Here is a 27611-nt window from a genome sequence, read left to right as displayed (position 1 = left end):
GTGACGTCGCCGCTCTCCTTTCCGGCTGACCGGCGCTGACAGTGCAGAGGAAAGCAGAGCGCCGGAGGACAGACATGGAAGGTAAGTATGTAGTGTTTGTTTTTTTAACATTTACGCTGGTAACCAGGGTAAACATCTGGTTACTAAGCGCGGCCCTGCACTTAGTAACCCGATGTTTACCCTGGTTACCAGGGGACTTCTGGATCGTCGGTCGCTGGAGAGCTGTCTGTGTGACAGCTCCCCAGCAACCAAACAGCGACGCTGCAGCGATTGACATCGTTGTCGGTATCGCTGCAGCGTCGCTTACTGTGACGGTACCCTTAATCTGGGACCATTGATTGCGTCAGAGTGGTAAGTGATCTTCATGAGAGTTCACTTTGTAATGAGTTCTTTTACCGTCTTGTCATTTGTCAGTGAAAGACGTGTGTCAAAATCTAAGCACAAGGAGTGTGCGCTGTATAAAGAAGCGTTACCAGATTCCTACCTGAAAAGACTTTGCCAGTCTTGTATAGAGGAAGCAGTAGCAGAAGAGACCCCAAACTTCACCACTGAGCTAAGGTCCATCATTATGGCAGAAGTTAATGATTTCATTAGTTCCCTGACCCAGAGAAAGGATCAGAAGGAAAAGAAAAGTAGAAGGGCTAGGCACTTATCCCCTGAGTCAGACACTGCCAGTAGAGCAGATAATGATGATGGTGCCTCAGATTCCTCCTCTTCAGTTTCTTCATCAGACAGTAATACAAGCGGGCCTCACTGTTTCCCGATAGAGGATACCGATAAACAAGTAAAAGCGGTTAGAGCCACGAAGGGGATAGTTAATTCAAAGCCTGAAAAGTCTGTGTAGGATATTGGAGGAAACATAGACCATTTCCTATCAATGAAAGGATTCCGCCGCTAGTTCAGCAGGAGTGGAAGAGACCTGAAAAGAGAGGCTCCCTTCCTCCACTGTTTAAAAGGAAATATTCTTTTGATGAAGCTTCCATCTGGGATAAGGCTCCTAAACTGGATGTGGCCATAACAAAAGCATCTAAAAAATCTCTTCACTTTGAAGATATGGGTATGCTAAAGCAGGGGTCCCCAACTCCAGTCCTCAAGGCCCACCAACATGTCATGTTTTCAGGATTTCCTTAGTCTTGCCCAGGTAATAATTGCATCACCTGTGCAATACAAAGGAAATCCTGAAAACATGACCTGTTGGTGGGCCTTGAGGACTGGAGTTGGGGACCCCTGTGCTAAAGGATCCCCTAAACAGGCAGGCCCTTTTCGCTAAGTTACTTGGGGAACCTTTAGCCGGAGCCTTGAAACCAGCAGTCGCAGCAACGTGTACTGCAAGATCTTTGATCTGGTTAGATCGCCTAGAAGACCGGTTGAAGGATAAAGTAGCTAGATACAATGTTTTAGCCACAATTCCACTCTTGGGGGCAGCAGTATTTTGTATTGGATGCTTTGGCTGACTGTGCAATTAGCGGCCAGCTCAGCAGTACTTTCAAATGCGGACTGTAAGGCTCTTTGGTTGAAGTGCTGGCTGCCAGATCAAAATTATGCTCCATTCCATGTGAGGGAGAATATCTCATTGGACCCAGCCTTGCATGAGATTCTGGAGAAGGCTGGGGACTTCAAGATATGAAACCCTATTTGGTCAATTCTAGCCTACAAGAAGTTCTTTCGGAGGAGTAGGGTTAACCAAAGGAAACCCCCAAGAGAGCAGGACAGATGGGATGATCAGAGAAAAAAGGCAGAGGATTTGTTTGGAACCTCCTCCCAGGATCTTAAAACATCGGCCCAGTGCCTCCTGTTGCCAGAAAGGGGTCTTCCCCATTTTCCCGTCCTGGGAAAGAATATCCAGATGCAACTGGATATTCGGCCTCATAAGTAAAGGCCTAATGCTAGAGTTCCAATCAATACCACAGAGAAAATGTATTTTGACTCCTACTTGGACCTCACTGAGAGAGAAACTGTCCCTGGAATCTGTAGTCCTGAATCTGGTTCAGAAGGCTGTCCTCTTGGAAGTCCCTATGTCAGGGGGAGGGGGTATATTATAGTCAATTTGAAGGCTTAAACAGATCACTGAAGATTCAATCATTCAAGATGGAATAGAATATTTGAGATGGAAGGGACCTCAAGGCTCATCGTGTCCAAATCCCTGCTCAATGCAGGATTCACTAAGGCTAGGTTTACATTGCAGATGAGGACTGACCAAGGAGGAGTAGAGGGGGATAATTGCTTCACGTGATCTAGACTATGCTTCTCTTAATACATCCTAGAACTGTTTGCCTTTTTTGCTGCTGCATCACACTGTTGACTCATGTGCAGTCTGTGATCTATTAGTATACCCAAGTCTTTTTCACACGTGCTGTTGTTTAGTTCTATTCCTTCCATTTAATAGATGTAATTTTCATTTTTCCTGACCAGGTGTAGAATCTGCATTTCTCCCTGTTAAATACCATTCTATTAGCTATGCCTCCCAGCTTTGCATCGTCTGCAAATTTGATTAGTTTACTTTCAGTTACGTCATCTAGATCAGGGGTGTCAAATTGTATTCCTCGAGGGCTGCAAACAGGTCATGTTTTCAGGATTTCCTTGTACTGCACAGGTGATAATTTAATCACCTACACACATAATGATTGCAGCACCTTGTGCAATTCTAAGGAAATCTTGAAAACACGCATGGTTTGCAGCCCTCGAGGAATGCAGTTTGACACCCCTGATCTAGATCATTTATTAAAATGTTGAACAACACTTGGGCCAAGACAGAGCCTTGTGGTACCCAACTTGAAACACTTTTCCAATTCTATGTGCACTATTTGCCACTTTTTGCACTACACTGTGTTCCAAATTATTATGCAAATTTGATTTAAGTGTCAAAGATTTAATTGTTTTATTTTTCAAATAAACTCATGGATGGTATTGTGTCTCAGGGCTCAATAGATCACTGAAATCAATCTTAAAGACATGTGAAAATTAGTTTTCCTGGTGATTCAAAATAAAGGAAAACTACTTAACCCCTTAAGCCCCGAGGGTGGTTTGCACGTTAATGACCGGGCCAATTTTTACAATTCTGACCACTGTCCCTTTATGAGGTTATAACTCTGGAACGCTTCAACAGATCCCAGTGATTCTGACATTGTTTTCTCGGGACATATTGTACTTCATGATAGTGGTAAAAATTCTTTGATAGTACCTGCGTTTGTTTGTGAAAAAAACGGAAATGTGGCAAAAATTATGAAAATTTCGCAATTTTCTAACTTTGAATTTTTATGCAATTAAATCACAGAGATATGTCACACAAAATACTTAATAATTAACATTTCCCACATGTCTACTTTACATCACAATTTTGGAACCAAAATTTTTTTTTCTTAGGGAGTTATAAGGGTTAAAAGTTGACCAGCAATTTCTCATTTTTACTACACCATTTTTTTTTTTAGGGACCACATCTCATTTGAAGTCATTTTGAGGGATCTATATGATAGAAAATACCCAAGTGTGACACCATTCTAAAAACTGCACCCCTCAAGGTGCTCAAAACCATATTCAAGAAGTTTATTAACCCTTCTGGTGCTTCACAGGAATTTTTGGAATGTTTAAATAAAAATGAACATTTAACTTTTTTTCACAAAAAATTTACTTCAGCTCCAATTTGTTTTATTTTACCAAGGGTAACAGGAGAAAATGGACCCCAAAAGTTGTTGTACAATTTGTCCTGAGTACACCGATACCCCATATGTGGGGGTAAACCACTGTTTGGGCGCATGACAGAGCTTGGAAGCGAAGGAGCCCATTTGACTTTTCAATGCAAAATTGACTGGAATAGAGATGGGACACCATGTTGCGTTTGGAGAGCCCCTGATGTGCCTAAACATTGAAACCCCCCACAAGTGACACCATTTTGGAAAGTAGACCCCCTAAGGAACTTATCTAGATGTGTGGTGAGCACTTTGACCCACCAAGAGCTTCACATACGTTTATAATGCAGAGCCGTAAAAATAAAACAAAAAATATTTCCCAAAAAATTATTTTTTAGCCCCCAGTTTTGTATTTTCCCGAGGGTAACAGGAGAAATTGGACCCCAAAATTTGTTGTACAATTTGTCTTGAGTGCGCTGATACCCCATATGTTGGGGTAATCCCCTGTTTGTGGGGGGAACCACTGTTTGGCCGCATGGGAGGGCTCGGAAGGGAAGGAGCACCATTTGGAATGCAGACTTAGATGGAATGGTCTGCAGGTGTCACATTGCGTTTGCAGAGCCCCTAATGTACCTAAACAGTAGAAACCCCCCACAAGTGACACCATTTTGGAAACTAGACCCCCCCTAAGGAACTCATCTAGATGTGTTGTGAGAGCTTTGAACCCCCAAGTGTTTCACTACAGTTTGTAACGCAGAGCCTTGAAAATAAAAAATCTTTTTTTTTTCCCACAAAAATTATTTTTTTAGCCCCCAGTTTTGTATTTTCCCAAGGGTAACAGGAGAAATTGGACCCCAAAAGTTGTTGTCCTATTTGTCCTGAGTACGCTGATACCCCATATGTTGGGGTAATCCCCTGTTTGGGCACACGGGAGAGCTCGGAAGGGAAGGAGCACTGTTTTACTTTTTCAACGCAGAATTGGCTGGAATTGAGATCGGACGCCATGTCGCGTTTGGAGAGCCCCTGATGTGCCTAAACAGTGGAAACCCCTCAATTATAACTGAAACCCTAATCCAAACACACCCCTAACCCTAATCCCAACAGTAACCCTAACCACACCTCTAACCCAGACACACCCCAAACCCTAATCCCAACTGTAAATGTAATCTAAACCCTAACCGTAACTTTAGCCCCAACCCTAACCCTAGCCCTAACCCTAATGGGGAAAATGGAAATAAATACATTTTTTAAAATTTTTCCCTAACTAAGGGGGTGATGAAGGGGGGTTTGATTTACTTTTATAGCGGATTTTTTAGTGGATTTTTATGATTGGCAGCTGTCACACACTGAAAGACGCTTTTTATTGCAAAAAATATTTTTTGCGTTACCACATTTTGAGAGCTATAATTTTTCCATATTTTGGTCCACAGAGTCATGTGAGGTCTTGTTTTTTGCGGGACGAGTTGACGTTTTTATTGGTAACATTTTTGGGCACGTGACATTTTTAGATCGCTTTTTATTATGATTTTTGTGAGGCAGAATGACCAAAAACCAGCTATTCATGAATTTCTTTTGGGGGAGGCGTTTATACCGTTCCGCGTTTGGTAAAATTGATAAAGCAGTTTTATTCTTCGGGTCAGTACGATTACAGCGATACTTCATTTATATCATTTTTTTATGTTTTGGCGCTTTTATACGATAAAAACTATTTTATAGAAAAAATAATTATTTTTGCATCGCTTTATTCTCAGGACTATAACTTTTTTATTTTTTCGCTGATGATGCTGTATGGCGACTCGTTTTTTGCGGGACAAGATGACGCTTTCAGCGGTACCATGGTTATTTATATCTGTCTTTTTGATCGCGTGTTATTCCACTTTTTGTTCGGCGGTATGATAATAAAGCGTTATTTTTTGCCTCGTGTTTTTTTTTCTTAAGGTGTTTACTGAAGGGGTTAACTAGTGGGACAGTTTTATAGGTGGGGTCGTTACGGACGCGGCGATACTAAATATGTGTACTTTTATTTATTTATTTTTTTAATTTAGATGAAGAAATGTATTTATGGGAATAATTTTTTTTTTTTTTCTTTATTTAGGAATTTTTTTTTTCTTTCTTTTCTTTCTTTTTTTACACATGTGGAAATTTTTTTTTCACTTTGTCCCAGGGGGGGACATCACAGATCGCTGATCTGACAGTTTGCACAGCACTCTGTCAGATCAGCGATCTGACTTACAGTGCTGCAGGCTTACCAAGCGCTTGCTCTGAGCAGGCACTTGGTAAGCCACCTCCCTCCCTGCAGGACCCAGATGCCGCGGCCATTTTGGATCCGGGCCTTGCTGCAGGGAGGAAGGTAGGAGACCCTCGCAGCAACACGATCACATCGCGTTGCTGCTGGGGTCTCAGGGAAGCCCGCAGGGAGCCCACTCCCTGCGCGATGCTTCCCTGCACCTTACGGTGTTTACTGAAGGGGTTAACTAGTGGGCCAGTTTTATAGGTCGGGTCGTTACGGACGCGGCGATACTAAATATGTGTACTTTTATAGTTTTTTTAATTATTATTATTTAGATAAATGTATTTATGGGAATAATAATTTTTTTTTTCATTATTTAGGAATAATTTTTTTTAATGTATTTTACACATTTGGAAAAATTTTTTTTAACTTTTTTACTTTGTCCCAGGGGGGGACATCACAGATCGATGATCTGACAGTTTGCACAGCACTCTGTCAGATCACCGATCTGACATGCAGCACTGCAGGCTTCACAGTGCCTGCTCTGAGCAGGCTCTGTGAAGCCACCTCCCTCCCTGCAGGACCCGGATGCCGCGGCCATCTTGGATCCGGGTCCAGCAAGGAGGAAGGAGGTAGGAGACCCTCGCAGCAACGCGATCACATCGCGTTGCTGCGGGGGGCTCAGGGAAGCCCGCAGGGAGCCCCCTCCCTGCGCGATGTTTGATCGCGGTGTGCCGGCGGGTTAATGTGCCGGGGGCGGTCCGTGACCACTCCTGGCACATAGTGCCGGATGTCAGCTGTGATAGGCAGCTGACACCCGGCCGCGATCGGCCGCGCTCCCCCCGTGAGCGCTGCCGATCGCATATGACGTACTATCCTGTCGGTGGGAATTAAAGCCCACCCCACCTCGACGGGATAGTACGTCATATGGGATTAAGGGGTTAAAAATGATGTTCCACATTATTAAGCAGGCCACAGTTTTCAAGTAACATGGGAAAGAAAAAGGATCTCTGCTCCCTAAAAGCATCAAATAGTGCAATGCCTTGGTCAAGGGATGAAAACATTAGATATTTCCCTAAAACGTAAGCGTTATCATTGTACTGCTAAGAGATTTGTGGCTGAATCTGAGCACAGAAGTGTTCGTGCTGGTAAAGGCATAATGAGGAAGGTTTCTGCCAGACAAATTCATGGGACTAAGAGAGCAGCTGCCAAAATACCATTACAAAGCAGCAAACAGTTATTTGAAGCTGCTGGTGCCTCTGGAGTCCATCGAACCTCAAGGTGTAGGATCCTTCAAAGGCTTGCTGTGGTGCATAAACCTAATATTCAGCCACCCTTAAACAGTGTTCACAAGCAGAAATGGTTAAAGTGGGCCCAGACATACATGAACACTAATTTCCAAATAGTCTTGTTTACTGATGAGTGTCAAGCAACCCTGGATGGTCCAGATGGATGGAGTTGTGCATGGTTAGTGGATTGTCGCCATGCCCCAACAAGGCTGCGACGTCAGCAAGGAGGTGGAGGAGTCACATTTTTGGCCAGAATCACGGGGAAACAGCTGGTAGGACGCTTTAAGGTTCCTGAAGGTGTGAAAATGACCTCTGCAAAGTATTTAGAGTTTCTGACTGACAACTTTCTTCCATGGTCTAAAACGCAGAAACGTGCCTTCAGGAGCAAAATCATCTTCATGTATGACAATGCACCATCTCATGCTTCAAAGAATACCTCGGAGTCATTGGCTGCTATGGGCATGAAAGGAGATAAACTCATTATGTGGCCACCATCTTCACCTGACCTCAACCGTACAGAGAACCTTTGGCGTATCATCAAGCAAAAGATCTGAGGGTTGGAGGCAGTTCACATCAAAACAGCAGCTCTGGGAGGCTATTCTGACTTCATGCAAAGAAATACAAGCAGAAACTCTCCAAAAACTCACAAGTTCAATGGATGCATGAATTGTGAAGGTGATATCAAAGAAGGGGTCCTATGTTGCCATGTAACTTGGCCTGTTAGGAGGTTTTGGAGTTAAATAGCTTTTTTGTTCAGTGAATGTCACCTCCTAATGCTGCAAATTACACAAACGAGCATTTTCAGTTCTTTAAAACATATCAAATGTATAGAAATTCTTCTGTGCCTAATAATTTGAAACAGTGCATTTTGAGTTTGTATTTTTTTTGGAGATTATACTGTTATCATTGGGAAGTTTCTTCAATAAAATTCGATGTATACTTGAACGGGTGATGACTTTTATTAGACTGACTGTCATTTGCACCGACCATTTAGGAAAATCTGAGAAAAATATAATTTGCATAATAATTTGGAACACATTATCTGTGCCATTTACCACTATTTGAGTAAGATCACTGAGCCAGTTATGAATGTACCTAACCATAGCCTTGTCAATCCCATACTTGGTCATTTTTTCAACAAGGATAGTATGAGACACTTTATCAAATGCTTTGCTGAAGTTGAGATATTCTTTCCACTAGCACCCTTAAAGTCCAGGTATCAGCACTGGGAGCTCTATATAATTGTGACTTGGCAGAACATCATTGGATTTCCTGATTTATTAGAGCATTCTCAAGGTCTAGACCCATTTTGAGGAAAAATTTTAGCGCCATGGGATTTGAATCTGGTACTAACAGCCGTGTCAGATGGACCATTTGAGCCTATAGAATCCGTGTCATTTAAGATTTCTCGCACTTAAAACAGCCCTCCTATTAGCTTTAACATCTGCTCATAGTGCCTGAATGTCGCTGACCCTATCTGTAGGTCCACCATTCACACAAATCCTAGAAGACCGATTCATTTTGAAGCTTGATTCTGCCTAAAGTAGCTTCCCGTTCCATAGAAAGCAGGTGGTAGTCCTTCCTTCCTTTTTGCTGTATCCCAAAAAAAGTAAACAAAAAAACCTTCATACTCTAGATGTTTAAGAAATGTCTGGTTAGATGCCTGTTGGTTACGGAAGCCTGAAGGAGGGGGATAGTTGTTTGTTTGTGTCCTTTCAGGGACACGGGACAGGGCTTTAGGCTTCAAAGTGCACCACAGCTAGGAGGATTATTAAGGAAGGCCATTATTTTAGCTTATTCAGCTATTGGCAAAGCGATACCAGAAGGGTTGAAGACTTACTCCACAAAGGCTGTGGCAACCTCCTGGACAAACTTCTTAGAATGAAGAATCATTTTGAGTAAAATGTTCCTGCAATCTCGGTGTTTCACATAACTGAGCTATACAACTAGAGCTGTGCAATAGCAGGAAAATGGTCTCATCATCCTGGGATTTTCCTTCAGATTTGCTAATGTTGCCTTCTTTGTCTTCTCTCTTCAATCAGGATAAAAGGTAGGTCTTTCCCTCATCCAAATGAGAAAATAGTCATATTTCTCTTTTTCTTTTTTTTCTTCATTCCAAAGAATATTGATCAGTACTCCTTTTAAAGGTGTGGGTAACCTCTTCAAGATTATGGCTAGGACCAACAAAGGTCTGCCAGCCTCCAAGTTAACATTTTTTGTTGGATTCGGTCTGTGATCGTTGAGATCCTTTTTTCACAGCTACGGCCCACTCCACCTAAAAGTACGAGTTTTCTTTCTGGTGATCCATCAATCCGTGTTGCTCCAAGTTTGTTATTGCTGCTACTTGGTATTCAATATATACCTTTTCTAAGTTTGATAGGGGTAGACTCCTTAGAATCTGTGGATGCAGGCCTTGGCAGAATGGATCTGCAGGCAGCAATGGCTCATCCTGCAATCTGAGGACCTTGTCTCTTTCCTTCATCTGACTACTTTAGATGTCCAATGGTCTACTTGATCTGCAAATTAAGCGATAGAGAAAAGAGGGGTTTTAGTACTCATCATAAAATCTTTGTGTTGGCTATTATTGGGTTACACAACACCGTCCCTGGTTGCCCCAATAGGCGGTGGATGTGTCTTCTTTGGAGTTAATCTTTTATTATCTTGTTTGTTTCTTTAGTTTCTCCAACTGTTTCTTGCTACCTGGTGTAAGCTTCTAGTCATTAGGTATGTAGCCTGCAGACGAGAAGCAGACTTTTTTTGTATCTTTATTGTCAGCACCCTGGTGGCAGTAACCAACGCCCAATATCTCGTGTCCCCCTTTAGTGGCTAAAGGTCCATTTACATGGCGGCACGAAACTACCACTAGTAGTTTAAGGGTCTCTGGCCCTCCGAGCTCATATACTTGGTTTAAACAGTCATTCTGTGCCGACAATCATTTATGTATACATTTCCACCTGCTTGTTTTCTCTCTCTCCACCCATCTCTGGCTCTATGAAGCCAGAGTTGTCAATCAAATAAGGGGGTGGTGGAGATACAGGGAAAAATAAGCAGGTGGGAAGGTGTATATAAATGACTAGATGGTAGCCCGATTCTAACGCATCGGGTATTCTAGAATATGTATGTAGTTTATTTATGAAGATTTTAGAATAATACATTGAATACACAGGATTCGGCCGGCCGTGCGCGACCAATTAGCGAAGCGTGGGTCAAATCTTGCGCCAATTCGCGGCCGGACTGCGCCTGTCACTGATTGTTCGCGGCCAGCCACGTAGTATATAGCACAGCCCACGTAGTATATAGCACAGCCCACGGAGTATATAGCACAGCCCACGGAGTATATAGCACAGCCCACGGAGTGTATAGCTCAGCCCACATAGCATATAACACAGCTCACGTAGTGTATAACAGCCCACGTAGTGTATAACACAATGGTGTCACTTTTGGGTATTTTAAAGGGACTCTGTCACCTGAATTTGGCGGGACTGGTTTTGGGTCATATGGGCGGAGTTTTCGGGTGTTTGATTCACCCTTTCCTTACCCGCTGGCTGCAATATTGGATTGAAGTTCATTCTCTGTCCTCCGTAGTACACGCCTGTGCAAGGCAATCTTGCCTTATGCAGGCGTGTACTATGGAGGACAGAGAATGAACTTCATATAGTTAGTAAATAACTTGGCACTCAACTTAGTGGATCGTGATAATAAAGAAAAATAATTTTATTACTTGAATAGCAGCCCAGCATAAACGTTTCGGTCAAACATTTAGACCTTCTTCAGTAAACCGACTGCTGGTATAATGGAGAGTATAGGGCACTGATATATGTAGATAGGGTCCTATGGTGGAGTTTTTGCAGGACCTCTAAGATTGAAGCAATTATCCAAGTAAATAGAACGTGTGCGTATTTCCGTTCCAAATAGGCTTGAAAGATAATAAGCTAGTATAAATAACTTAAGAGGTACTGGAATACTGCCAAGAAGCACGGGATATGGAGAAATGTCCAACTGAATGGCCTGGAGTTATATAATCCTGGCCAAAAGGGTGGTACATATAGGCACAGAGTACCGGAGACGCGGTGAAAATCTAATGCACAGGGCTTTGTAAGAAGGCTTCAAAAGGCAAGTCTCATAGGGAAGGTGCGCTGAGGATCTGTTCCGGTATAAGGTAGGTAGGAGTTGAATCACCGCGTTGATGTTCACCTCCTACCTACCTTATACCGTGCTTCTTGGCAGTATTCCAGTACCTCTTAAGTTATTTATACTAGCTTATTATCCAGCAGTCGGTTTACTGAAGAAGGTCTAAATGTTTGACCGAAACGTTTATGCTGGGCTGCTATTCAAGTAATAAAATTATTTTTCTTTATTATCACGATCCACTAAGTTGAGTGCCAAGTTATTTACTAACTATATGATTGCTGGTGTGGGAAACCTTTCTTGAGCACTGACACAGCTGTGCCACGATGTACTTCACTAGAGAATGAACTTCAATCCAATATTGCAGCCAGCGGGTAAGGAAAGGGTGAAGCAAACACCCGAAAACTCCGCCCATATGACCCAAAACCAGTCCCGCCAAATTCAGGTGACAGGTTCCCTTTAAATCATATAAGCCCCTCAGTGACTTCAAATGTGGTGTGGGCCCCTAAAAAAAAAATGGTTTTGTAAAGTTTGTTGAAAAAATGAGAAATCGCTGTTTAACGTTTAACCCTTATAACTCCCTAACCCAAAAAAAATTTGGTTCCAAAATTATGCTGATGTAAAGTAGACATGTGGGAAATGTTATTTATTAACTAATTTGTGCGATGTGTCTCTGATGCAAGGGTATAAAAATTCAAAGTTTGAAAATTGCTAAATTTTCACCAAATTTCCATTTTTTTCACAAATAAACGCAATAATATCAAATAAATTTTGCCACTATCATAAAATACAATATGTCACGAGTAAGCACTCTCAGAATTACCAGGATCCGTTGAAGTTTTCCAAAAAGTAACAGTGGTCAGAATTGTAAAAATTGGCCCTGTCACTTAGGTGAAAACAGGCTTTGGGGTGAAGGGGTTAAATATGTGCTAGTTTGGGGTCATTATACAGTATGGGAACATATTTTTTTGTAATATTAGTAACTGTTTTATATTGGGGACTATATACAGTAGAAAAATTAATAGAGGATGGAGCATTGTTGACATTCAAGGAGTTATTGTTACCTCTTTTGCATTTTTTCCTGGATTCAACATTATAACTATTGAGAAGTCTCTATTAATTTTGCTCACCACACCTTTGGCTTTAATTAGGGTCTGTCTCCACGGTCAGGATACGGCAGCGCTTTGGACACAGCATATGTCCGCTCCGTCCAAAGCGCTGCCGGCTTTTCTACTCACGGTGATTCCGCATGTGATCATTGAACCATGCGGAATCACCGCATCCTATACATTGTATGGGTGACTTTATATTGCGAAGATGGAGTATCTCTGCAAGATAAATAGACATGCTGCGGTCTGGAAAGATGTGCCGCATGTCCGGTTACGCAGCGTGTGGGTAAGGCATGATAAATAGGAGTCACCGGCTGTTTAGTGAAAATATAATCAAACATTTTTTAAGAAATAGCACCTGTAACCAATCCATCATTTCATAATTTACCAAGATTGTTGTGGTATTCTGCAGTCAGATCGCTCGGAATTTGGATATACAGTGCCTTGCGAAAGTATTTTGCTCCCTGGATCTTTTCCCACATATTATGCTTCAAACATAGAAGAATCAGCAAGTGGAACACAATTGTGCAGTTGAACGAAATTTATTGTTTATTTTTAAATTTTTGTGGAAATTCAAAAACTGAAAAGTGGGGCGTGCAAAATTATTCGGCCCCTTTAACTTAATACTTTGTTGCTCCACCTTTTGCTGCGATTACAGCTGCAAGTCAATTGGGGTATGTCTATCAGTTTTGTACATTGAGAGACTGAAATTCTTGCCCATTCTTCCTTGGCAAACCGCTCGAGCTCAGTGAGGTTTGATGGAGATTGTTTGTGAACAGCAGTTTTCAGCTCTTTACACATTCTCATCTGGATATGTTTATTTGTGAACCATTCCTTTGTAGATTTTGCTTTGTTTGTGATCATTGTCTTGTTGGAAGACAAATCTCCGTCCCAGTCTCGGGTCTTTTACAGACTCCCAACATGTTTTCTTCAAGAATGGTCCTGTATTTGGCTCCATCCATCTTCCCATCAATTTTAACCATCTTCCCTGTCCCTGCTGAAGAAAAGCAGGCCCAAACCATGATGCTGCCACCACCATGTTTGACAGTGGGAATGGTGTGTTCAGCATGATGAGCTGTGTTGCTTTTATGCCAAACAGTTCGATTTTGGTTTCATCTGACCAGAGCACATTCTTCCACATGTTTGGGGTGTCTCCCAGGTGGATTGTTGCAAACTTTACACCACACTTTTTATGGATAGATTTGAGAAATGGCTTTCTTCTTGCCACTCTTCCATAAAGGCCAAATTTGTTCAGTGTACGACTGATTGTTGTCCTATGGACAGACTGTCCCACCTCAGCTGTAGATCTCTGCAGTTCATCTAGAGTTATCATGGGCCTCTTGGCTGCATCTCTGATCAGTCTTCTCCTTGCTTGAGATGAAAGTTTAGAGGGACGGCTGGTAGATTTCCAGTGGTATGATACTCCTTCAATTTCAATGTGATCGCTTGCACAGTGCTCCTTGGGATGTTTAAAGTTTTGGAAATTATTTTGTATCCAAATCCGGCTTTAACCCCTTAGTGACGGAGCCAAATTTTTGAAATCTGACCAGTGTCACTTTATGTGGTAATAACTCTGCAACACTTCAACAAATCCCAGTGATTATGAGAATGTTTTTTCGTGACACATTATACTTTATGATAATGGTAAATTTAGGTCAATATGTTTTGTATTTATTTATAAAAAATATCAAACAATTGAGAAAAATGTTAAAAAATTATCAATTTTCAAAATTTGAATGATTATCCCTTTAATCCAGATGGCCATACCACAGCAAACCTTTAATAACATTTCCTGTTGTGAATTCTGTGGCAGAGCTCCCTCCTGTGGTCACAAGTGGTACTTCGGCTGATTCTGTCTATGAGCTTCCGTTGGTGGATGTGAGTGGTACTGCGGCTTCTGAGTTTCCTTCCTCAGGTGATGTGGTGAAGTCGTTAGGTGCTGCTCTATTTAACTCCACCTAGTGCTTTGCTCCTGGCCTCCAGTCAATGTTCAAGTATTGGTCTTGCTTCATCCTGGATCGTTCCTGTGGCCTGTCTTCCTGCATAAGCTAAGTTTTGCTTGTGTTATTTTTGTTTGCTATTTTTTCTGTCCAGCTTGCTTAATTGGTTTTTCTTGCTGGCTGGAAGCTCTGGGACGCAGAGGGAGCACCTCCGTACCGTTAGTCGGTGCGGAGGGTCTTCTTGCCCCCTTTGCGTGGTTGTTTGTAGGGTTTTGTGTTGCCCGCAAAGCAATCTTTTCTATCCTCGGTCTGTCCAGTAAGTTGGGCCTCACTTTGCTAAATCTATTTCATCTCTGCGTTTGTATTTTCATCTCAACTCAGTCATTATATGTGGGGGGCTGCCTTTTCCTTTGGGGTATTTCTCTGAGGCAAGGTAGGCTTATTTTTCCTTCTTAGGCCTAGCTAGTTTCTCAGGCTGTGCCGAGTTGCATAGGGAGCGTTAGGCGCAATCCACGGCTGCCTCTAGTGTGGTTGGATAGGATTAGGGATTGCGGTCAGCAGAGTTCCCACGTCTCAGAGCTCGTCCTATGTCTTTTGGTTATTGTCAGGTCACTTTGTGTGCTCTGAACTTCAAGGTCCATTGTGGTTCTGAATTACCTATTCATAACAGTACTGGAGGCCCAAAGTACTAATGCTTCTCAATAGAGGGAAAAAAGAAGTTCTGAGACCATTTTTTTTTCTTTGCACTGTGTTTTGCCTTTTTTTTCCCCTAGACATTTGGGTGGTTCAGGACACAGGTGTAGTGATGGACATTAAAGGTCTGTCTTCTTGTGTGGATAATCTCACTGCAAGAGTACAAAAAGTTCAAGACATTATGGTTCAGAAATCTATGTTAGATCCTAGAATTCCTATTCCTGATTTGTTTTCTGGAGATAGAACTAAGTTTCTCAATTTCAAAAATAATTGCAAACTGTTTCTGGCTTTGAAACCTCGCTCCTCTGGTGACCCAGTTCAACAAGTTAGGATTGTTATTTCTTTATTACGTGGCGACCCTCAAGACTGGGCATTTTCCCTTGCGCCAGGAGATCCTGCATTATGTAATATTGATGCGTTTTTCCTGGCGCTCGGATTGCTGTACGATGAACCTAATTCGGTGGATCAGGCAGAGAAAAATTTGCTGGCTCTGTGTCAGGGTCAGGATGAGATAGAGATTTATTGTCAGAAGTTTAGAAAGTGGTCTGTGCTCACTCAATGGAATGAAGGTGCGCTGGCAGCTATTTTCAGAAAGGGTCTCTCTGAAGCCCTTAAGGATGTCATGGTGGGATTTCCTATGCCTGCTGGTCTGAATGAGTCTATGTCTTTGGCCATTCAGATCGGTCGACGCTTGCGTGAGCGTAAATCTGTGCACCATTTGGCGGTATTATCCGAGCATAAACTTGAGCCTATGCAGTGCGATAGGACTTTGACCAGAGTTGAACGGCAAGAACACAGACGTCAGAATGGGCTGTGTTTCTACTGTGGTGATTCCACTCATGCTATCTCCGATTGTCCTAAGCGCACTAAGCAGTTCGCTAGGTCTGCCGCCATTGGCACGGTACAGTCAAAATTTCTTTTGTCCGTTACTTTGATCTGCTCTTTGTCATCTTATTCTGTCATGGCATTTGTGGATTCAGGCGCTGCCCTGAATTTGATGGACTTGGAGTATGCTAGGCGTTGTGGGTTTTTCTTGGAGCCCTTGCAGTGTCCTATTCCATTGAGAGGAATTGATGCTACGCCTTTGGCCAAGAATAAGCCTCAGTACTGGACCCAGCTGACCATGTGCATGGCTCCTGCACATCAGGAGGATATTCGCTTTCTGGTGTTGCATAATCTGCATGATGTGGTCGTGTTGGGGTTGCCATGGCTACAAGTCCATAACCCAGTATTAGATTGGAAATCAATGTCTGTCCAGCTGGGGTTGTCAGGGGGTACATGGTGATGTCCCATTTCTGTCTATTTCGTCATCCACCCCTTCTGAGGTCCTAGAGTTCTTGTCTGATTACCGGGATGTATTTGATGAGCCCAAGTCCAATGCCCTACCTCCGCATAGGGATTGTGATTGTGCTATCGATTTGATTCCTGGTAGTAAGTTTCCTAAAGGTCGACTGTTTAATTTATCTATGCCTGAGCATGCCGCTATGCGGAGTTACGTGAAGGAGTCCTTGGAGAAGGGTCATATTCGCCCATTATCGTCGCCATTGGGAGCGGGGTTCTTTTTTGTGGCCAAGAAGGATGGTTCGCTGAGACCTTGTATAGATTACCGCCTTCTAAATAAAATCACGGTCAAATTTCAGTACCCCTTGCCGCTGTTATCTGATTTGTTTGCTCGGATCAAGGGGGCTAGTTGGTTCACCAAGATAGATCTTCGTGGTGCGTATAATCTTGTGCGTATTAAGCGGGGCGATGAATGGAAAACTGCATTTAATACGCCCGAGGGCCATTTTGAGTACCTAGTTATGCCATTCGGACTTGCCAATGCTCCATCGGTGTTTCAGTCCTTTATGCATGACATCTTCCGAGAGTACCTGGATAAATTCCTGATTGTATACTTGGATGATATTTTGGTCTTCTCGGATGATTGGGAGTCTCATGTGAAGCAGGTCAGAATGGTGTTCCAGGTGGTCCTGCGTGCTAATTCTTTGTTTGTGAAGGGATCAAAGTGTCTCTTTGGTGTTCAGAAGGTTTCATTTTTTGGATTCATTTTTTCCCCTTCTACTATCGAGATGGACCCTGTTAAGGTCCAGGCCATCTATGATTGGACTCAGCCGACATCTCTGAAGAGTCTGCAAAAGTTCCTGGGCTTTGCTAATTTTTATCGTCGTTTCATCTGTAATTTTTCTAGTATTGCTAAACCATTGACCGATTTGACCAAGAAGGGTGCTGATGTGGTCAATTGGTCTTCTGCTGCTGTGGAAGCTTTTCAAGAGTTAAAGCGTCGTTTTTCTTCTGCCCCTGTGTTGTGTCAACCAGATGTTTCGCTTCCGTTCCAGGTCGAGGTTGATGCTTCTGAAATTGGAGCGGGGCTGTTTTGTCGCAAAGAGGTTCTGATTGCTCGGTGATGAAACCATGCGCCTTCTTTTCCAGGAAGTTTTCGCCTGCTGAGCGAAATTATGATGTTGGCAATCGAGAGTTGCTGGCCATGAAGTGGGCATTCGAGGAGTGGCGTCATTGGCTTGAAGGAGCTAAGCATCGCGTGGTGGTCTTGACTGATCACAAGAATTTAACTTATCTGGAGTCTGCCAAACGGTTGAATCCTAGACAGGCTCGTTGGTCGCTGTTTTTCTCCCGTTTTGACTTTGTGGTTTCGTACCTTCCGGGCTCTAAAAATGTGAAGGCGGATGCCCTGTCTAGGAGTTTTGTGCCCGACTCTCCGGGTTTGTCTGAGCCGGCGGGTATTCTCAAAGAGGGAGTAATTTTGTCTGCCATCTCCCCTGATTTGCGGCGGGTGCTGCAAAAATTTCAGGCTAATAAACCTGATCGTTGCCCAGCGGAGAAAACTGTTTGTCCCTGATAGGTGGACGAATAAAGTTATCTCTGAGGTTCATTGTTCGGTGTTGGCTGGTCATCCTGGAATCTTTGGTACCAGAGAGTTAGTGGCTAGATCCTTTTGGTGGCCATCTCTGTCGCGGGATGTGCGTTCTTTTGTGCAGTCCTGTGGGATTTGTGCTCGGGCTAAGCCCTGCTGTTCTCGTGCCAGTGGGTTGCTTTTGCCCTTGCCGGTCCCGAAGAGGCCTTGGACACATATCTCTATGGATTTTATTTCGGATCTCCCCGTTTCTCAAAAAATGTCGGTCATTTGGGTGGTTTGTGATCGCTTCTCTAAGATGGTCCATTTGGTACCTTTGTCTAAATTACCTTCCTCATCTGATTTGGTGCCATTGTTCTTCCAGCATGTGGTTCGTTTACATGGCATTCCAGAGAACATCGTTTCTGATAGAGGGTCCCAGTTTGTTTCGAGGTTTTGGCGAGCCTTTTGTGCTAGGATGGGCATTGATTTGTCTTTTTCCTCGGCTTTCCATCCTCAGACAAATGGCCAGACCGAACGAACCAATCAGACCTTGGAAACATATCTGAGATGCTTTGTTTCTGCTGATCAGGATGATTGGGTGTCCTTCTTGCCTTTGGCGGAGTTCGCCCTTAATAATCGGGCCAGCTCGGCTACCTTGGTTTCGCCATTTTTCTGCAACTCTGGGTTCCATCCTCGTTTCTCTTCAGGGCAGGTTGAGTCTTCGGACTGTCCTGGTGTGGATACTGTGGTGGACAGGTTACAGCAGATTTGGACTCATGTAGTGGACAATTTGACCTTGTCCCAGGAGAAGGCTCAACGTTTCGCTAATCGCAGACGCTGTGTGGGTCCCTGACTTCGTGTTGGGGATTTGGTTTGGTTGTCAACTCGTCATATTCCTATGAAGGTTTCCTCTCCTAAGTTTAAGCCTCGTTTCATTGGTCCGTATAGGATTTCTGAGGTTCTTAATCCTGTGTCTTTTCGTTTGACCCTTCCAGATTCTTTTTCCATCCATAACGTATTCCATAGGTCATTGTTGCGGAGATACGTGGCACCTATGGTTCCATCTGTTGATCCTCCTGCCCCGGTTTTGGTGGAGGGGGAGTTGGAGTATATTGTAGAGAAGATTTTGGATTCTCGTGTTTCGAGACGGAAACTCCAGTATCTGGTTAAGTGGAAGGGTTATGGTCAGGAGGATAATTCCTGGGTCTTTTGCCTCTGATGTTCATGCTGCCGATCTTGTTCGTGCCTTTCATATGGCTCATCCTGGTGAGGGTTCGGTGACCCCTCCTCAAGGGGGGGGTACTGTTGTGAATTCTGTGGCAGAGCTCCCTCCTGTGGTCACAAGTGGTACTTCGGCTGATTCTCTCTGGGAGCTTCCGTTGGTGGATGTGAGTGGTACTGCGGCTTCTGAGTTTCCTTCCTCAGGTGATGTGGTGAAGTCATTAGGTGCTGCTCTATTTAACTCCACCTAGTGCTTTGCTCCTGGCCTCCAGTCAATGTTCTAGTATTGGTCTTGCTTCCTCCTGGATCGTTCCTGTGGCCTGTCTTCCTGCATAAGCTAAGTTTTGCTTGTGTTATTTTTGTTTGCTATTTTTTCTGTCCAGCTTGCTTAATTGGTTTTTCTTGCTTGCTGGAAGCTCTGGGACACAGAGGGAGCACCTCCGTACCGTTAGTCGGTGCGGAGGGTCTTTTTGCCCCCTTTGCGTGGTTGTTGTGGTTTTGTGTTGACCGCAAAGCAATCTTTTCTATCCTCGGTCTGTCCAGTAAGTTGGGCCTCACTTTGCTAAATCTATTTCATCTCTGCGTTTGTATTTTCATCTCAACTCACAGTCATTATATGTGGGGGGCTGCCTTTTCCTTTGGGGTATTTCTCTGAGGCAAGGTAGGCTTATTTTTCCTTCTTAGGCCTAGCTAGTTTCTCAGGCTGTGCCGAGTTGCATAGGGAGCGTTAGGCGCAATCCACGGCTGCCTCTAGTGTGGTTGGATAGGATTAGGGATTGCGGTCAGCAGAGTTCCCATGTCTCAGAGCTCGTCCTATGTCTTTTGGTTATTATCAGGTCACTTTGTGTGCTCTGAACTTCAAGGTCCATTGTGGTTCTGAATTACCTATTCATAACAATTTCCCTCATGTCAGCTTTACATCAGCACCATTTGTAAAATGTTATTTTATTTTGTTAGCATGTTATGAGGATTAAAAATGTAGCAGCAATTTTTCATTTTTTCAAGGAATTTTACAAAATTTATTTTTTAGAGACTTATCCATGTTTGAAGTGACTTTAGGGGTCTCATATATTGGGAAACCCCCAAACGTGATACCATTTTAAAAACAGCACCCCCTGACATATTGAAAACTGCAGTCATGTTTTTTATTAACTCTTCAGGTGCTTTACAGGAATTAATGCAAAGTGGCATGATAGGAAAGAAAATGTGCATTTTTACCACCTAAATGCCTCTAACTTCTGAACAGGTTACTACAGCAATGAGACTCTAAGGCCGCTATTTGGTCGTGAATTGCCATGGCAAACATCAGGACCACAAAATCAAGATCTGATGGCACCAATTGGGATAAAGAGGAAACCCCCACACTCTGTTAACCATTTATAATGATGTAGTCACTATTGACAGCAGCATCTAAGGGGTTAAACAGAGTTGGACGGTGCAAACACTGATCGTGGCTGATGCAGCAAGTTGTCAGCTAGAGTGTACAGCCGACAGCTACTGGATTGTCACCAGTATGGGGAGGCTATTCTCTTATATCTCAGGTCAGTTAAAAGACGTATTGGCGGTCATTAAGGGGTTAAACTTCTCCACAACAGTATCACGGACCTGCCTGTTGTGTTACTTGGGCTTCTTGAGGTTCTGTGTTTCAAACAGAACCCGGAGACTGTCACAGAACAGGTGCATTTATACGGAGACTTGATTACACAGAGGTGGATTACCGTATATACTCGAGTATAAGCCGAGATTTTCAGCCCAAATTTTTGGGCTGAAAGTGCCCCCCTCGGCTTATACTCGAGTCACGGTAGCGGTGGGGTCGGCGGGTGAGGGGGTGAAGGCGCTGAGGTATACTTACCTAGTCCCAGCGATCCTCGCGCTGTCCCTGCCGTCCCACGGGCTTCGGCGCTGCAGTTTCTTCCTCTCTTCAGCGGTCACGTGGGACCGCTCATTACAGAAATGAATAAGCGGCTCCACCTCCCATAGGGGCGGAGCCGCTTATTCATTTCTCTAATCAGCGGTGCCGGTGACCGCTGATAGAGAAAGAAGCTGCGGCACCGAAGACAGGAGGGGACAGCGCGAGGATCGCCAGGACTAGGTGAGTATAGCATATTCACCTGTCCTCGTTCCAGCCGCCGGGCGCCGATCCATCTTCCCGGCCGGCGCCTCCATCTTCCCGGCGTCTCTGCTCTCTGACTGTTCAGGCAGAGGGCGCGATGACGCATACAGTGTGCGCGGCGCCCTCTGCCTGATCAGTCAGAGCAGAGACGCCGGGAAGATGGAGGCGCCGGAACGAGACGCCGGGAGCTGCAATCAAGGGAGGTGAGTATGTGTTTTTTTTTTCTTTATTGCGGCAGCGGCGGCACAAATTTATGTGGAACATCTATGGGGCACAGTGAACGGTGCAGAGCACCGTATATGGCACAGCACAGCTATGGGGCACAGTGAACGGTGCAGAGCACCGTATATGGCACAGCACAGCTATGGGGCACAGTGAACGGTGCAGAGCACCGTATATGGCACAGCACAGCTATGGGGCACAGTGAACGGTGCAGAGCACCGTATATGGCACAGCACAGCTATGGGGCACAGTGAACGGTGCAGAGCACCGTATATGGCACAGCACAGCTATGGGGCACAGTGAACGGTGCAGAGCACCGTATATGGCACAGCACAGCTATGGGGCACAGTGAACGGTGCAGAGCACCGTATATGGCACAGCACAGCTATGGGGCACAGTGAACGGTGCAGAGCACCGTATATGGCACAGCACAGCTATGGGGCACAGTGAACGGTGCAGAGCACCGTATATGGCACAGCTATGGGGCACAGTGAACGGTGCAGAGCACCGTATATGGCACAGCACAGCTATGGGGCACAGTGAACGGTGCAGAGCACCGTATATGGCACATCTATGGGGCACAGTGAACGGTGCAGAGCACCGTATATGGCACAGCACAGCTATGGGGCACAGTGAACGGTGCAGAGCACCGTATATGGCACATCTATGGGGCACAATGAACGGTGCAGAGCACCGTATATGGCACAGCTAGGGGGCACAATGAACGGTGCAGAGCACTATATGGTTCACACCTATGGGGAAATATGAACGGTGCAGAGCACTTTATGGCACAGCTATGGGGAAATAATGATCTATTTTTATAATTCACCGGTAAATGCTGCATTTCCACCCTAGGCTTATACTCGAGTCAATAAGTTTTCCCAGTTTTTTGTGGCAAAATTAGGGGGGTCGGCTTATACTCGGGTCGGCTTATACTCGAGTATATACGGTATATTTATTAAACATTCAAAGAAAAAGAAAAGGTGGCACTCACCAAGCGATGTATTAAAAATCCTTTATTCTTCCATGTATGTCCAGGACCCATTGAAGCGCATTGTGCGTGAAACGGCCGTCGGCCGGTTTACTCCCCGCACCCTCTCGTTTTATCTGCAGCCAGAAAGGCATGTCCTTACTCCGATACATGGAAGAATAAAGTATTTTTAATACATCGCTTGGTGAGTGCCACCTTTTCTTTTTCTTTGGATGTTTAATACGAATTGCTGTTTGGTAGAGCACCACAGCACGATTGTATTCCACAGTTTGTCCGATTGCCATGAGAGACTTTGATCGCTGCAGTAAATTGCTCACTTGAAAGCCATCAAAAACCATCTACCCTGGTGCCCGTTATACTTTCTGCTTTTTATATGGATTATATTTATCATCATTAGGCATTTAGGACACCATTGGATCATTCAGAGATCCACAGTGAACTTTTGGAGTGAGTTTGCTGCACTGAAAGTAAAGGGGCCGAATAATATTGCACGCCCCACTTTTCAGTTTTTGAATTTCCACAAAAATTTAAAATAACCAATAAATTTCGTTCAACTTCACAATTGTGTTCCACTTGTTGTTGATGCTTCACCAAAAATTTACATTTGGTATCTTTATGTTTGAAGCATGATATGTGGGAAAAGGTTGAAAAGTTCCAGGGGGCCGAATACTTACTGTATGTGGTTGAATCATTAAGTACCTGAAGTTTTTAGTGGTAAAGCCCCGCATTTAGAATAACCAGCCCTTCACCTTTATCAGCCTGTCTCCCTAAAATATCCTTGTTGGCAATGAGATCCTTCATGGCTTGTCTCTCCTGTCAAATTATCATAAGTGTTAGCTGAATTTGTATCTAATTTTACCATATCCCTCTCAATCAGCTCTTGAAAAGTGTCTAAAACTGTAGGTCTTGATTGTACAGGGTAGAAGTTTCAATATGTCAAATCCCTTCTATCATTCAACACACGGTCTTTAACCAACGAATATGACTGCAAATCCTGAAAGTAGTTTAATGTAACAGTTCCTGAAAGGAAAAATCACCATGTGATGTAAAGCTGCTTGGATAGAACAGTCACAATTTTCAGGGCTCCGCAAAAATTCGGAGGAGTCAGGCTGATAATCAAAGTGACATTTAAGTGGCAAATTCCTGGCAAATTTATTCACATGAAAAAGAGTTCTGAAAATGTCAAATTTTTTGACAGGACAAAAACCTAGTCCTTTTCCCAGTAGTGTCAGTTGAGCCTCAGATAGCTTAAAGGTTCCAGACAGGGCATTTCAAAATCTATCTGTTCCTGAGATGGTAACCTCTTGTGCTTATGTTTCCCCTTCTTACTCTCCTCCGTTGTTTTTTTTTTTTTTTTTTCTGATTAACAGTATTAGGCTGGTTCCACATTTGTGTTGGGCAGATCTGCGGTGGGCTGCTTAGTTCCTCCGTTAAGCCACACCCACTGCCACACCTCTTCCATTCAGCTCCGCCTACATCTGCATGTGTTTTGCATACCTATATTTAACATTGGGTTCGCAGGCCATGCGAATATATGCGGATGCCTCCGCATGCGTCATTTTGACACTGCGTCGAACGCAACATGTTGCGGTTGGCGCAGCGTCATCAATGTTAAAGATTGAAAAAGAAAACAAAAAGCAGCACCAAAAGAAAACAAAGGGTGCAAAAAATCCTTCCAGGTATGTAGCAAACCTCATGCTATTATCCAGAAAAACAAAGGCAGCACTCCAATAGAAAAAATGTGTGATTTATTGGCCCATGTGCGACGTTTCAGTCCAGGATGTGGACCTTTCTCAAGCAATTGTAAAGTGCAAATGCATACATATATACAGTATATAGTGAATTAAACAAGCAAAGAGATTTGTAACAATCAGTGAATAATACAAAATATGAAGCAAGTAAGAGATTCACAAAAAAAAGGATCAATCAAATAAAGTGCAGTGAAAGTGCAATAGCAAGTACAGAGGACACATCCAGTGTCTATTACAGTTTAATACAAAATGACAGACAATTGCCAATAAAAATCAGCTGTGAATCATAAAATACTGGAGGTATGACTCGCCCCACGTGTCTTGGGAGAGGAAAGAAAAAAAGGCAGTATTCAGCGTTCCTAGGAAAGCATTGCACATGTCAGGAAGTTGTCATGCCATATAGTCCACATCCTGGACTGAAACATCACGCATGGACCAATAAATCACACAATGTTAAAGATAGGTATGCAGGACGCATGGCGATGTAGGCGGAGCAGAATGTGGCAGTGGGCAAGGCTTAACTGAGGAACTATGCAGCCCGCCACAGCTCTGCCCAAAGCAAATGTGTAACCAGCCTAAGACACGGATCTGTCATTATGTGAACCACTGTGCCTATTGGAGCCAAAAGAGGAATCGGAAAAGTCTTCAGAAGTGTTGAAATTTGAGTAAGAGGAGCCTGTGGACTCATGAGACATGGTGAAGCTGACCTCTTTGAAAGCTAGAATAACCATGTTGGGTGCGTCTTTTACCACCTTTCCAGGAAAGTTCATAATCACGCTTGTCTGTCTCAAATTTGACATGTTTGATGTCCGCAACATTCTCCTCCAGTTTCTATAAGTTATTTTCTGATTGAGTATATTGATGTCCTCCAAACTATTATATTTTCATGGAAGTTTGGATCTTAGTTATATCTTCTTTGACTTGATTAATTTCCGGTTCCTCATATTTAGTAATAAAGACGACTCAACCATGGAAGCCCTTCCGCTTCTAGTATTATCTTCACCAGTTTAGTTGAAGATGGTAGCAAATTCATTTAGACGGTTTCTATCCATGTCCAAATTTCCTGCATTATTAGAGCCCCATGTCTGTTATGAATAAGAAGGTAATGCAATCGTATGAACGTTTCAAAGAGTAGGGAGCACGACAAGATCACAAATGAACATATGTTGAGGATAAGGGAGAAATTTGAAGAAAAAAAAGTAATCTCCCCATTCTCCGCAGAAATCCAAAGTTCATCCACGCAAGGAGCCGGCCTGATCAGAGGCGTTGTCCATGGCAAAAAGATGAGTGCTCTGCAGCGTGTAACTTCATAGAATAAAATACCCATTTTCTTTAGAACATGCTTAAAAACTAGTGATTATCTTGGCGCATGATAGATATGGGATCCCTGATGGTCCTACCAACGCGTTTCGACGATTCAGGTCTTAATCATGGTATGAATGCAGTCCCACATCTCAGAAGTTATATACAAAACGGCATGCAAAACACAGGTGCACTAATTAAAATCATTAGGAGAGCAAATGATTACAATGATACCTTGGTTGATGAAATATGTCTTGTGGTTGCTGTTTAATCTTTATTTTCAATTTTGAGTTGATGATATTCTCATGCTCCGGGGTGGCCTGGGGTGGGGGGATTGGGCTTCAAGTGGTGCTCCGATTAAGTATTCATCAGTTTGGTTTCTGACAGGCCATCACCAGTGCCAGTTTCCTAGAGGAAGAAAAAAAAATGACTCCACCAAGATGCTACTTCGTAGGCATGGCCAGCGCCATCTTTGTGGAGACAATTTTTTTTTCCTCTAGCAATATGTCACTGGCAGTGGCGCCTGCGCAGTAGCATCTATCGCGTTCCAAATTATGCTACTACTTAAGTGCGGTAGGAGCCATTTTGATTGGGAATTCATTTATTTTATTTTTTTTAACAAATTTATATCTCTAAATAAAATGCATTAAAGGATGTTATAGATTCGATCTTGCTACAGCACAGGCACCGCTGCCATTGCCTGATGATTGTTTTTTTTTTTCTTCAAAACCATAAGATATACAGTTTGTAAAATGGGGGTACTGAGGGATCGGTGACCTGTCATAAGCCATACAGATGAATATGTAATCAGAGCACCACAGGAAGACCCCCACAGGCCACCCCGCAGCACGAGAATCTCATTAACTGAAAACTGCAAATAAAGATTGAACAACCACAAGACGGATTTCATCAACCAAGGTATCATTGTAATCAGTATAACGACGCCGACCTGACACGGTCTGTAGGTTATTGTGCACAATCCTGCTGACAGGTTCACTTTAAAGGACAACGTTAGTAGAAAGCAGCTGGCTCCTGCTTTGTTGGGATACCTGCGCATATACTAAATGACTCCAGTACAATGTTGCATGGCCAGTTACCATGCATAGAAAACAAACACAATTTACACTACAAATTTCCACGGTATTGAGATGCTGTTTTTGACTAAACTGCTTGTATGTCTAAAATGGGTCATTTTACATATAAATGCCACGGGCCTTAGGAACCCATCACAAAACCATGGCAGAAATATACAAGGCTTTTCCATGTGGTAATTGACCATGCGGAAAAAAGCGCTCTTCTTTACATGTTTGTACTTATCTAGACATCCGTTTTTATGGGCCTAGAGAACTGCTTGGTTTGTACTACCTGGTAAAATTAGATATTTCTTGGTTGTCTGAAGTATGTGACCACTTATCTGATAATTTTTAAGTATTTCAAGTGTTTTTTGTTTTTGTTTTTTTGCAAGAGAGAAGCCACAAATTGATACTGTTATGCGCCGGTCCAATAGGTTACAAAGAATAGCACCGTCATTACAAATGGTAGATGGAAAGAGGCGACCTACAATCCAAGAGAAGGTAAGTAAAGGCCTATCTGTAGCATTTACACTAAGCCTTACCCTAGGGCTTTTTTACCAAATGGAGAATTGAATGGCTCGGTGGACTGTGCGACTGTCCCTCCTGAATTGCAGTACAAAACATATACAGTGCCTTGAAATAGTATTCATACTTCATAAACGTTTCCACATTTTTTTTCACGTTACACATTTAAGTGTATTATTGAGATTTTATGTGATATAATAACAGAGTAGCAAGCATTTGTAAAGTGTAAAGGAAATGATACATGGTTTTCCAAATATTTTAAAAATATAAATCTGAAAATTGTGACCAGAGTCAATACTTTGTAGGACCACATTTCGCTGCAATTACTGCTGCAAGTCTTTTGGGGTATATTTCTCCCATCTTTACAAATCTAGCTCAGTGAGATTGGATGGAGGCGTCTGTGAACAGCAATTTTCAAGTGTTATCACAGATTGTCAATGGGATTTAGGTCTGGACTGTGACTTGGTGTCACAAGGTGGTCACATCCTCCTGGGAGATCTGGGGTTGGAAGATCACTACGTAGCTCTTTCATTTAAGGTACCGT

The 27611-nt window shown here is 43.3% G+C and overlaps 1 protein-coding gene across 2 annotated transcripts in view; it reads left to right on the top strand.

Annotated features, from left to right (window-relative positions):
• WDR76 (WD repeat domain 76) overlaps nt 1–27611 on the top strand; it is a 136085-nt gene that overhangs the window by 54209 nt on the left and 54265 nt on the right. For both annotated transcript variants that reach the window (XM_069766471.1, XM_069766473.1), the window contains one exon: nt 26935–27043. In XM_069766471.1, the coding sequence (XP_069622572.1) occupies nt 26935–27043 (109 nt within the window). The remainder of the gene's footprint in view (nt 1–26934; nt 27044–27611) is intronic.

This window comes from Ranitomeya imitator, chromosome 4, assembly GCF_032444005.1.
Source record: "Ranitomeya imitator isolate aRanImi1 chromosome 4, aRanImi1.pri, whole genome shotgun sequence".
Taxonomy (NCBI): Eukaryota; Metazoa; Chordata; class Amphibia; order Anura; family Dendrobatidae; genus Ranitomeya; species Ranitomeya imitator.
Note: the sequence above shows the minus strand (reverse complement) of the source record. Positions and strands in the feature narration are given on the sequence as shown.